General features: G+C 44.1%; 1 protein-coding gene across 1 annotated transcript in view; it reads right to left on the reverse strand.

The window, feature by feature from the left end:
* The window catches only part of Bruce (BIR repeat containing ubiquitin-conjugating enzyme), a 131,833-nt gene that overhangs the window by 58,962 nt on the left and 60,392 nt on the right, over window positions 1–12,479 (reverse strand). The window contains exons 25-33 of the mRNA XM_080284846.1: window positions 10,095–10,258; window positions 8,287–8,433; window positions 6,897–7,100; window positions 5,363–5,611; window positions 4,645–4,856; window positions 4,024–4,313; window positions 2,114–2,292; window positions 628–885; window positions 124–292 (exon numbers count right to left, since the gene is read on the reverse strand). Coding sequence (XP_080140972.1) covers window positions 124–292; window positions 628–885; window positions 2,114–2,292; window positions 4,024–4,313; window positions 4,645–4,856; window positions 5,363–5,611; window positions 6,897–7,100; window positions 8,287–8,433; window positions 10,095–10,258 — 1,872 coding nt within the window. The remainder of the gene's footprint in view (window positions 1–123; window positions 293–627; window positions 886–2,113; window positions 2,293–4,023; window positions 4,314–4,644; window positions 4,857–5,362; window positions 5,612–6,896; window positions 7,101–8,286; window positions 8,434–10,094; window positions 10,259–12,479) is intronic.

Consider the following 12,479-nt stretch of genomic DNA (forward strand, 5'->3'; position numbering starts at 1 on the left):
ACAGACCAATGCCATTTAACATCCTAAAAAGTTAGCTTTACCTTTGTTTTAACAAAAACGATGATAATGATGATACTATTGCTACTGATGATAATAGTGTGATAACAGTGTGCATAGCCTGACCTTCAAGTATGTCTTGTAGGAGGCAGGTGAGAGCATGGAGTGCCCAGGGAGCACCCCAAGTGGTGTCAAGGGTGAGAGCATGTCGCAAGAGGGCCCCCAGCTGGTTACTGCTCACTATCTCACCTACAGATGGGCTTGGACGCACCACACTCACTAGCCCACCAATAACCTGAATTTAAAAACTCATGTACAGCAGTGTTTACCATCTGCATCCCACTTCAGAATCATATCAAATACCATCTGACAATATTATCTTTATGATATATTTTTTTTCATTTGTCTCCTCCAACTCAGTCTAATGCTCCAATGATGTACATGGTTTGTTACAAGCAAATTTCTAGTTCATTTCTATATCTATAATTATGAACTGATACTGGTATAACAAAATGTTAAGCTATGGTAGTCTTAATGGTTATCTTAAAAATTACCATAATAAAAAAATGACTCTAATGGTTATCTTAAAAATTACCATAATAAAAAAATGACCCTCAAGTCTCGACTTACTTTGCAGGTTAGTAGAAACGAGTCAACACAACATGGTGAACTGGAATTCATGAGTAGTTTTACAAGACCATGAGCCACTGACAGGGTTGTGGTACGGTCCAGTGGTGTGAAGGCTTCGGTTGGGACATCACTGTCATCTTTGCGGGCCCCGGCACCCCCAGATGAGGAGGAGGCTGTCCGGGAATACCGTCGCACAATGGAGCGACGAATAGTGTCAAGCTTCTGGTAAATTTCACCACTCAGCCCAGCCAATACTTGCTGCAAGGAGACAAACCATGTAACTGACTAAATACAGTTTGTATACTTTGGAGATTTTAGTTATGGCTGTTCAATACACAGGTTGTCCCTGTTATAACGATGAGATGCATTTTGGAAAACCCATCGTTGAGCCGGGGTATCGTTAAAAAGGGAATGTTATAATATAGAAAGAATAGGGATGCGTTTGGGAGCCTTGGGATTCCCCCCCCATCCAAGTCCCAAAACCACCCAAATGAGTCCAAAAACAAGTTTCTAGCTCACTTAAACCCCGAAATAACTTTAAAACAAGCTAAACTATGCCTAAAAGCAGTTTACAACTCACCTAAACCCAAAAATAAAATCTGAAAATCAAAAATAAAGTGTGGAAAAAAAAATCAAATCTAGTAAACTGTACCCAAAGTGACACTATTCACCCCACCTATGACTAAAACACATTAATCAAAAACAGTTTATAAATCAACCTAAACACAATATTAAAGTCTAAAATATCCATCCATCCATCATCCAATCCTACGTTGCCCCATGAGGAGCGTAGGAGCCCGGGGCTAGGCAGTTGGTCCTGACATTTAAGATGAGAGTGACCAACCTCACTCATCCCTGAGTGGCATTATGTGAGCAATAAACCCCAACCACCCCTTGGATATAAACCTTCACCGGCTCAATCTGATTGGAGCACAATAATTACCCACTAAAAACACCAGGCGCCAAAGTTTGGTTATATGGTTACCACCCAACATTGTACATAGTTTCCTGGTGTACAGGAAACCATTTGGCTTGTCACTCAGTGTACACTCACCCATAGGCAGAAGAAAAAGGAAAGAATGAAGGAATGAAAGACAGAAGAAGGAGTGTAAAGTCATCCACAGGCAGAAGGATGAGGAAAGAATGAAGGAAAGATAGAAGAAGATGGAAGGAAAGAAGGATGGAGGAGAGGACAGGGCAGACACCCGAGAGCAGCAATACATTGAGTGAGTTGATGGTGAGCGCCCCCACCTACCAAAAAAAAAAAAAAAAAAAAAAAGCATAACCAGGGACTGGCCATCGATAGGCAAGGAAGCGTGAAAATTTTTTCACACCGCTAAAGTAGGGTATCGTATTGCAAGGCAGACCTGTAACACACCAACATTATTCATGATACCATGGTTGAAGAAAAATCTCAGGTCAAAGGCACATACAAATGCTCTCTCTCTCTCTCTCTCTCTCTCTCTCTCTCTCTCAAAATACTCACCCCTGAGCCAACTTCCCCAAGACTCTTAGTGGCAGTCTCAAGATTGACCAACTGCTGCTTGTGGTGATGAACGAGGCGCTTCCTGAGGCGTTCCCGTGAGGCCCGGGGTGCGCTGCGACTAGCCTCAGACCCACGTCGCTGCAGACATGTCTCGGCAGCCAGCCAAGTCCACCGCCCACCTGTGGAATCAAAATTAACACCATACAGTTTCCTCTTAACCCATGGTTTGTGGCAAGGAAATTGTGCAACAGGCTTGGTGGAGTGGCAATGTGGCCAATTTACTGACCATTGCAAAATGACTCCAAATGTACAGTACATCACTGTCTCAGAAATGGTACTACACACCAACCCATGAAATATGCTTGTTCAACTCACCACAGTTATGGAGTAATTCTATCTATCTACCTATTGCCAAATGCCTTAAACCCATAAGGGGTGGCCACAAACAAATCGCCTCCATGTCGCCATGTCCCCTGACATTTCATTGCCCTGCTCCCAGCTCACACCCTCTTCTCTCATATACCTCTTCACCTCATCCCTCCATCTCATCCTTGGCCTCCCCCTCCCTCTCCCCCACTCCACCTAACTCACATACACTCTCCTCATCAGTCTCTTAATCTCCATCCTCTCCACATGGTCAAACCACCTCAATGTGTTTCTCCTAATGCTTCCTATCACATCCACTTCCATACCACAATTCTCCTTCACTTCCTCATCTGTCAGTCTCTCTCTCTCCATGTGACTCCACATGCTCCTCTTAAATAATTCATTTCCACTGCTCTCACTCTTGACTTGTGTCCCTCTGACAAGATCCAAGCTTCACTTCCATACATTAAATCTGGTATCACAATACTGTCATGCAGTAACTTTTTCACTTCCATGCTCACTTCCCTGTTTCTTCACTGCTTTCAAAGAACCTGCAACCTTTCTTTCTTGTTGTATTCTTTCAAACACTTCACCCTCTAAACTTCCATCCTTACTCATCACACTACCCAAGTACTTAAATGCACTCACATTTTCCATTTCCTCCTCATCCCAGTTGGTGGGAAACCAACAGCTATACAAGAGGAACTCACTCCTGTCAAAGCCTTAGTGTGTTGTCAGTTAGTCTAATAAGCCACAAAGCGAGCACCATGAGCTACTTCTGATTATTTATGTCACCTTTCCTTCTCTTCCTTTAGCCACAGTTGGCCTCGCATTTGGCTTTATCATCAAAAACACCTTTTTCAAAACATGTCTTAAACTTCCTCAGGTGCAAACATCATGGTATATGGAAGTGCATGAATCTCGTTCACAGTAAACAGTATTACCTTCTTTTGGGGTTAAAAACAGGGGAAGAGGATGGGAGAGGATAGAAAGCCTAATATCCCATAAAAACGGTGTAATGCTGCTTGTCAGAGCAACTTTGTGGTGTGTTGGTAAACAAACCACTCATATGAGGCAGGTTGCATGCCCCCCGAGTTAACTAATATGGAGTAAGTGGATGGTGAGATACAGGTACAGATATGGAACCCAACCTCGGTACTCTTTCCCACACCCCACTGTGGCTAGATGCTGTCTACTGTAAGGGAACATCGAATCGCTGCACAGGATGGTTGTTTCACGGGGGCGGTTGCTAACCTGTAACTGATGGGTCTGCTTAGCCAGACTGATCAAGGTTACTCAACAAAATCATCGTCATCATCATCTAATCCTGTGTTGCCCATGTGCAGCATAGGAGCCCAGGGCTAGGCAAGCTGGTCCCGACATGTAGGATGAGAGGGACTAGCCATACTCATCCCTCAGTGGCATTATGTGAGCAATAAACCCCAACCACCCCTTGGATATAAACCGACACAGGCTCAATCTGGTTGGGGCGCCTTAATTACCCACTAAATATGTTACTATTACTATTACTGTTACCAACTCACCATTCTCCTTATTCTTATCGCTATCACTCTTGCGAGGAGGTGTGAGGGCATCCAGGCAGAGAGAGAGATAGAGGAGCAGCCACGACACTAGGTGGGTATCCACATGGGTGCCCATGGAGTGCCACGGCTGCCAGGAGGAGGCATCAAGGCTTGGGGCCGGCACTGGGGCTGGGTCTGAGGTTTGGCCATGCAGCTGAGCCGAGAGTACCCGTAGAATGGCATCAATCACCTGGCTCCCACGCCCACTGCCAACACTCTTCTGACCCAGGAATGTCAACAAGGCAAATACTCTGGAAGAAACAGGAACTCTCATTGGTAAAATAACACATTAAAGCCTTTATGAAATTCTTTCCCAGCACACAGAAAAAAAACACCCACCCTCCCACCCATACACACACACCACCAAATGGTCAGCTGGAGAGTAATGAGTGAAGCTGGAGGAACCGAGCAATGTAATGGTGGGTAAAAAATAGTTGGGAAGCAGGGTGTGTTATTGGTTGAGAATAAAGTGACCATGAAGGGCAAGGAACTACAGTAATGTTAAACAATAAATGAGAAAGGCATCAAAACACCCAAACAACACTAAACTTAATGCTACATGAAAGACACACCAACACAAACCTAGTTGCTGGGAAGTGGAGTGTGTTGTTGGATGAGAAGAGGGTGACCATGGTGGTGGCAAGGAAGTCCCCCCACCATGGTTGGCCGGCACAGAGACGAGCCAGGAGTGAGGCCACACCCACCTGTGCACCCTTTGGTCCTCGCACACACACCTGCTCCACCAGCACCTTGGCTTGCTCTGGACCACACCACTCCAGCAGGTTGTGGGGTACCTTTAATGGAAAAACAGTAACTGAAAAACTGCTTATTAACCCCTTCAGTATGGCGACCTTGTATATTTTATTCATGCAACCACAAGACTATTTTATTCAGCTCACAAAAGATTTTCACACAAAAATGATTAAACAGATTTCATTAATACTGTCCCTATGAAAGACCTCAATCAAACTGAAAAAAAATTGTCTGGAGGCAGCAAGAATAAAATATGACCGACATCTTACAACTGAAAGGATTAAAAGTTCCATCATTTATAGAAAAACTACCAATTAAAGTTTCATGATCCATAGCAAAATTACCACTCAAAGTTCCATCACTCACAGAAAAACTGCCTGTTAAAGTCTGATTAACTGCAGAAAAACTCCAAACTAAAGTACCACCACTGCACAGTTATGCAGATCTGCCAGTTACACGAAGTTACAGCATCATACCAGCTGTTTGGAAAAGTATGATATTCTAGAACATATCTTTGACTTAATATGAGAACTGCCTGTGTACTAACCGACATTCCAGGTATAGGCAGTGATAAAGTCAGTAAACAGTTGAGGAGGTACTGCATCAGCGTCGCCAATTTGTCCGAAGGGCATGCAGCAGCGGTCACCAACTGCTTGCTGTGATTGCTGGCGTTGTTGGCAAAGGCAGTGGGTGGACTCTCCCCGCCACTGCCACTGCTACTGCCGCCACACACACTCTGAAGTCTTCTCATCACCGAAACCACTAGGTTCAGGTGCTGCTGCTCCAACATGCACTCCTACAGACACAAAAAAATCAATGAATTACAGTATTGTAGGTAGACAGTCAGGAAATGTCAACAACTTCAATATTAGAGGTATCCCCTATGCTGACCAAAATCTGGAGACAATAAGAATACTGTACAATTTTGTAAAACTATCACTGTACACTAGAGGTTAATGATTATATGTTAGTTACTGTACTGAAAGATTCTGATGAGAGAATTCAGTATTACATCTTGTAGGATTATACTGTCACAACCCATACATATTATGCTAGCAATTTCTTCACAAGTAAAACGAAATAATCTTCAAACCAAAAAAGACCTGGGGTGAGGCCGTACAGTGTGACATGGCTGCTAATGTACAACTGTGGCTTTAGTTTACTGACCATGGACTACAAAAGAAAGGCTAAATTCTTACAATTCGAGAAGAAAATGTGTAGTCAACTTCAGTTTACTGATTAAGGTCTATGAGAGAATGGAATGAAACTCACACTTCAAGGACAAAAATTTGTGCAACTGGAAGAAGCACCTTTCATACATAGAGAGAGAGAGAGAGAGGAGACTCTGTGGTACAGTGGTAAAGTGTGCGATTTCATACACTGAAGAACGAGGGTTCGAGCCCTGCCAGGGTAATAAACTATGGGAGCGTTCTTCTGGCCACGTACTGCTTAGCGGACATAAGGGGTGCTGTGGCTGAACCAGTGTTACATACTATACAGTATGCTTGCACCCAGTCGGCTTGCACGGGCAGATTACACTTGGTTCACAGTCTACTCACACATCCAAAGCCACTCCAACACAACAGTTACACTTACAAGCACTTCTCACCCTGCATACAATCTCTACCAGACAGCCTAAGCCACTTGGTAGAAATACATTGGCTGTATCATCCCCACTTCAGTCAGGATAGGCCGGTCCTGCAGTGGACACTCAAACGGCTGATGAGATGAGATGATATATATATATACAGTATATATACAATATATATACTGTATATATACACATATCTGACTCAATCGGATATGTTTATGTGAAGTACAGAACATGGTGAATGTTTTTGGCGTATACGATAGAGACAGGATTCCAGGGGCTAGAATGATGAGTGAATGGAAGCGTGGCCCACTGGATTGTGCAAATTTGGGCTGTCAGGACATTGCTACTCCTGACCCTGCCCTTGGGTGGGAAAGGAGGTCCAGATGATGATGATATATATCTGAGTATGGAGGGGTTCAAATCATCTGGCCATGAGTCACAACAAAAACAGCTTTCCTCATGCCTACATCACCTCTAATTACAGTACCTGGTAGGCATGTGTGATCTTCCTCTCAAGGTCAGCGTCACGTGATCCAGGAAGGACCTCAGCCAGGCCAAAGGAAGCATTGGGTCCTGATGGTGTGGTGGGGCTCATCAGAAGTGGGTGCAGGAGGGAGCGCAGCTTACTGCACGCCAGGCTGTACCGGCACCCTATGTCTTCCACTACACTACCCAGCACGGTCAGTTGTGTCTGAAATAAAAGTTTATTTTGCCAAATTTGGTTCAAATTCCCATCCTTCAGTAACTTATTTCATACAGTGTGATGGCAGGAAAAAACATTCCAATGTCCCGAAATCCTTTACACAGTACTTCTGTTACTAGTATCATATTCTAGTGTTAATCTATGGCTAGACTTCAGTATTCCAGATGATGGCAATTTTAGGCTGAGAGAGAGAGAGAGAGAGAGAGAGAAAGAGAGAGAGAGAGCGCGCAGAGGCTGAAGTATAAACGAAGTAATAAAATTATTAGCAGCCCAATAAGGTGGTGAAATGGAACAAAGATGATAAGTTATTTACCCATCATATTCTATGATAATTTATAGCTAAAATTCAGTATTCCACATGGAGCGATGACAATTTTAGTTTAAAAAAAAAAGGGGGAGGTGGGGTACAGTAAAGATGATGATGAAATATAGTCCATCCATTCATTCATCATCCAATTCCATGTTGCCCCATAAGGAGCGTAAGAACCCTGGGCTAGGCAAGTTGGTTCCGATATTCAAGAAGAAAGTGACCAGCCCACTCATCCCTGAATAGCACTACATGAGCAACAAACACCAGCCACCCCCTGGATATAAACCTGCACTGGCTCAATCCGACTGTAGCACCTTAATTACCCACTAAACCACCAGGTGCCATAATTTGGCTTTATGGTTACCACCCAGCATAGTAAATGGTTTCCTGTTGTTTAGGAAAACATTTGGCCTGTCACTCAGTGTAGAATCATCCATAGGCAGAAGAAAAAGGAAAGAATGAAGGAAAGAAAGTGAGAAGAGGGAGCGTAAAGTCATCCGTAGGCAGAAGAGGAAAGAATGAAGGAAAGAAAGACAGAAGGGGAAGGAAGGAAGAGAGGAAAGGGCAGACACCCAAAGCAGCACTACATCGAGTGAGAGGATGGTGAGCGCCCCCATCTACCACAATGAAAATAAACAAGGTAATAAAATTACAGTATTAGCTAGTCGTCCAAAAAGGTGGTGAACTGATCATGGAATATGGAACACAGATGATGAAATGCTGTTTACCCACCAATTTACAACTCCATCTATTTTCAACAGAATATCCGTTTCATGCACAGGATGTAAATTATGGCTTTGTTAAGTAAGATCACATTTTTAAATCTAACCTCTTGGTCTTAATCATGAGCTCAAATGAACATACCTGGGCAGAGACCTTGCTGACAATGGGTGGCTGTGGGTGGGCAGGCTGTAGCTGCCATGGCAGAAGAAGGGTGTGGCCATAAAACGCACCCACAGGGATCCTGCATTGTGATGATGTGTTCATACCGTATCGTCCCAGCGTTGTCACCTGTGCCAATACGTTAAGTTACTAAAGAATCTAAATGAGATCAGATTTTTACCTTTTAAGTGTAAAGATATGGCTGACTAGTTTCATCATCAACATCCTGATCCAACTTTCCAGATTTGCACAGGATGGAGGAGAGATCGACAGCACAGTTTTAAAGCAGAGATGTGAATCAAAGGAAAGTCTTCCTCACTCGAATGCTGCAAAGGCTGTAAGATGGCTTCATTGCTGCAAAGGCCACAAGATGGTTTAATGCATTAAATGGTAACAGCTTTGCCTTTGCCTAGATACTTCAATAATGAACAAGTCTGTCTCAGTAGCAGTAGTAGTAGTTGTTCCCTAGGCAGTCTGGCCGAACAGCCCCGGGTCCCCGAGACCGGGCTTTCCCACAGAGCTCTCAAAGAGTGTATGTTGTGTTGTTGGCATAGGTGATTGTGTGCAATGCAGTCTTCCATAATGTGCTTAATAGTAAAGGGTACTGTGTTGCATCCTAGACAGGCATCAGCGACGGAGTCATCCAGCCTCTTCTGGTAGCTTAAGAGGGCTGGATGGTGCCCACATCTCAGCCTGGCCAGGTGGACCCTGTCCTCACGAGGAAGATAGGATTCAGAAGGGTGGATGTCAGGAGGCCGTGCATGCAGCTGTGTGTTGTCTTTAAGTGACTGAATGGAGCGGCGAGTGATCTGAGTGTGGATATGCTTCTGGAAGCTGGTCTGAGGTGGGCAAGGGAGGAGAGATGACAGTATTTGTGTATGGTATCGTGAGCTGGGTGTTGTTTTGATGTTCCTTGGTGTGGGTGGATGTGCTGCCATGTACTGTAGTGGATGTTGTGGGTTTGTGGAGGCTGCAGCAAGAAACTGGGTGCCTCTCATGTCTAGGTGATCCTTGACTTTGAGGACTTAGGTTTCTTGATGTAGGTGGTCTGTGGGTGTAGTAGCTGTGCAGCCTGTGATTATTTTTAGGGCCTTGTTCTGTATGGTCTGTAGAGTGTTGTGTGTTTTGGTGAGGTTCGAAGCCCAGGCAGGGCTTGCATAATTCACCACTGAACGTATGTATTGTTTGTATACTGTGGTGGTGGTTTCTTTGTTGTGTCCGAATGTTGTATGGGCAAGTGACCTCAAGGCATTGAGTCTTGGTGTTATTTTATTTTTAATGTTTGTGATGGGTTGTTTAAATGACACTGATGTATTGTATGCTACACCAAGGATTTTGGGTGTGTGTGTGTGTATGTGGTAGGGGAGTGCTGTTTATGGTGAGGTGTGGGATGTGACTGTGTTCTGCTGTCCAGTTTGTGAGAAGAGTCACTGTAGATTTGGCTGGGGCTATTTTGAGCCTGTTTGTCGTGAACCATTCATGTAGTGTGTTGAGGTAAGGTTGAATGATGTGTGCAGCTGTGTTTGCGTTTTGGTGGTTTTACCTACAGTTTGATGTTAGAAGGGGATGTCTAGATGTGGTGGCACCAATATAGCAGGCAGCTTCACTGCCTATTATACAAATATCCCTTAACTTCCTCCTTATCCTCCAGGGAAGGATAGTGGACAGCAGAAGGGCAACTTCAACCTGCAATCCACCACGTTCATGTTCAGTTCAGCCTGGGGCTGCAACTACAGTACAATTACTACTTACACCTTGAAGTAAAATTCTGAACATTAATACTGCAGTACCTTGAGGTATCGGCATAGGGGTGGTGGCTGTAAGTCTGCCAGTACAAGAGGTCGCATGCCAATATCTGAGGCCACCACCAGTCTCTCACCATCCATGTCCTCACCAGTCATCCAGATGTCAATGCTCAGGGACACCAGGTCACTACATGCTGGCACCACCACATCTGTAGGGAAGGAAGGAAGGATTTCTTCATCATCATCATTATCATCATCACCATCATAATTTGGTAGTCCAAAGCAAGATATATCCCTCATCCAACCATGTCCAACATAATTTTTCAGTGTTTTTTCTGCTCCATCCCAGCCTAACATAAAAATTTACAATTCTTCTATCCATGGTTCATTCACATAAACCTACGGGAGATTTTCAGCCATTAGCTGTTTATATCACCAAGCTTAATGGCAAAATAAGACAATACTACTGCTCTACAACCTCTCCATGGCATTTCTTCATTATCAATATCATTCTTGTTAATTTTTCTTTTTACAGCTCAACATTCAGCATGCAGACAAAGCAAATCTGATGCCTTGTTAAAGAAAACAGTGTGAAGTTATTTTTTCCTCTCACTTCATCTCTGAATTGTCACTGTACTCATTATCATTATCACCCAGACTTCTTTCCTCATCTAGGGATCAGGCTGGGCAGGATCCCTAAACAAGGGAAAATAATGTACAGTGGAATCTTGTAAATCGCAGTCTTATGAGACTGGGCACATGCCGCAATTTAAAATTTCACGATTTAGAAATAACTGATCTTATGGAAAAAATTACTTCTGAGTCTGTCATTTTGGAAAAGTTGCCCACCTTACCGCCCAAAGCGACATCAAACTGGTCACCAGCGAACCCTAACAACCTAAAAAATAAATTAGTAATGTATTTATTCAAACACACACACACACACACACACACACACACACACACACACACACACACCGCTCGCTGGTGCAGTGGTAACGTTCCCGCTTGCCAACTGGTGGACGGGAGTTTGCGCCTCGCTCAGGTTGCGAAAAGTTTCACTGACAAAGTGGGTGGTTACTGTCCCCCTCGAGCAAGGGGATGGGTGTGTGCATGTGTGAAGGTCACAGCCTTGCCCTTAGATCGGACTACATGAGCTTTCAGCTCCCTTCCGGGAGGGTAAAAGCTGACGATCACGACCATCAAGTGATCCTGACCGATCCGGTGAATTACACACCTTAATAAAGACATGTACAAGCTAAACCTTGTAATTAGGTTCCTGGTGGAAATGTCCCTACCCGCAACAATCCCCCAGAAATCCCCACTCACTTATCTTGGAAAGATCATATTAAGTCTCCTGTAAAATCTGCTTCCAAGAGATTAGGTGTGCTAAGCCAACTCCGTTCCTTTTTTACCTCTGCACAACTGTTGACTCTATACGCGGGTTTTATCCGCCCACGTGGAGTACAACTCACATGTGTGGGGAGGTTCCCCACATAAAGCCCTTCTCAATAAGGTGGAGTCAAAGGCTTTTTGTCTCATTAACTCTCCTCCTCTTACTGGCTTCCTTCAACCACTGTCTCTTCGTCGCACTGTTGCCTCTTTATTTCTTTTCTATTGCTACTTCAATGGTCACTGCTCCTCTGAACTGTCTGCTTGCATTCCTCCACCTCTATGACAGGCGCGTAGAACCCGTCTAGCAGCAAACTCTCATCCCTTTTCTGTCCAACTCTCTAATGCAAGAGTTAACCATTACTCCCAGTCCTTCATTTATGCAACAGGTCAACTCTGGAACTGTCTCCCTCTGTCTGTATTTCCTGCTTCCTATGATCTCCAGTCTTTCAAATGCAGTGTGTCCAGGCATCTCGAAATGATCGGATCTTGATTTTGGCTCTCTCTTGTATTTTGTTTTTCTCATGGAAGGAACAGTTACTGCGGGCTCGTGGCCTTTGGTTCCTTCTTCCTAGCATTAAAAAAAAAAAAAAAAAAAAAAAAAAATCCCCCAACCTTACCCCTACAGAGGGAGGGAGGGGAGGGGGAGAGAGAAAGAGAGAGAGAGAGAAAGAAATAAGCGCGCACACACACACACACACACACACACACACACACACACACACACCACCACTTGTGCAAACACAGCATAGCAGATGTTCAAAAACGCATTGGGAAACCTTCGCTTTCGAGGTTGCAATTCCAGATTATGTATAATTTCCGCGAATTACTGACCTAGCAAACTGTTGTATGATACCATGTATTATAAATTCGCTGTTTAGAAATGTGCGATTTAGGAGATTCCACTGTACAAAAGTGGGACTACAGGTATCAGTAGCATAACCAGTGACATGTGCTACACAATCATCCAATCATTCAAACTCTCCCAAATCCTGGCTCCACCTCACACACACACACACACACACACACACACACACA

This window comes from Coenobita brevimanus, chromosome 103 (assembly GCF_032717465.1).
Source record: "Coenobita brevimanus isolate Jiangsu-jjx chromosome 103, ASM3271746v2, whole genome shotgun sequence".
Taxonomy (NCBI): Eukaryota; Metazoa; Arthropoda; class Malacostraca; order Decapoda; family Coenobitidae; genus Coenobita; species Coenobita brevimanus.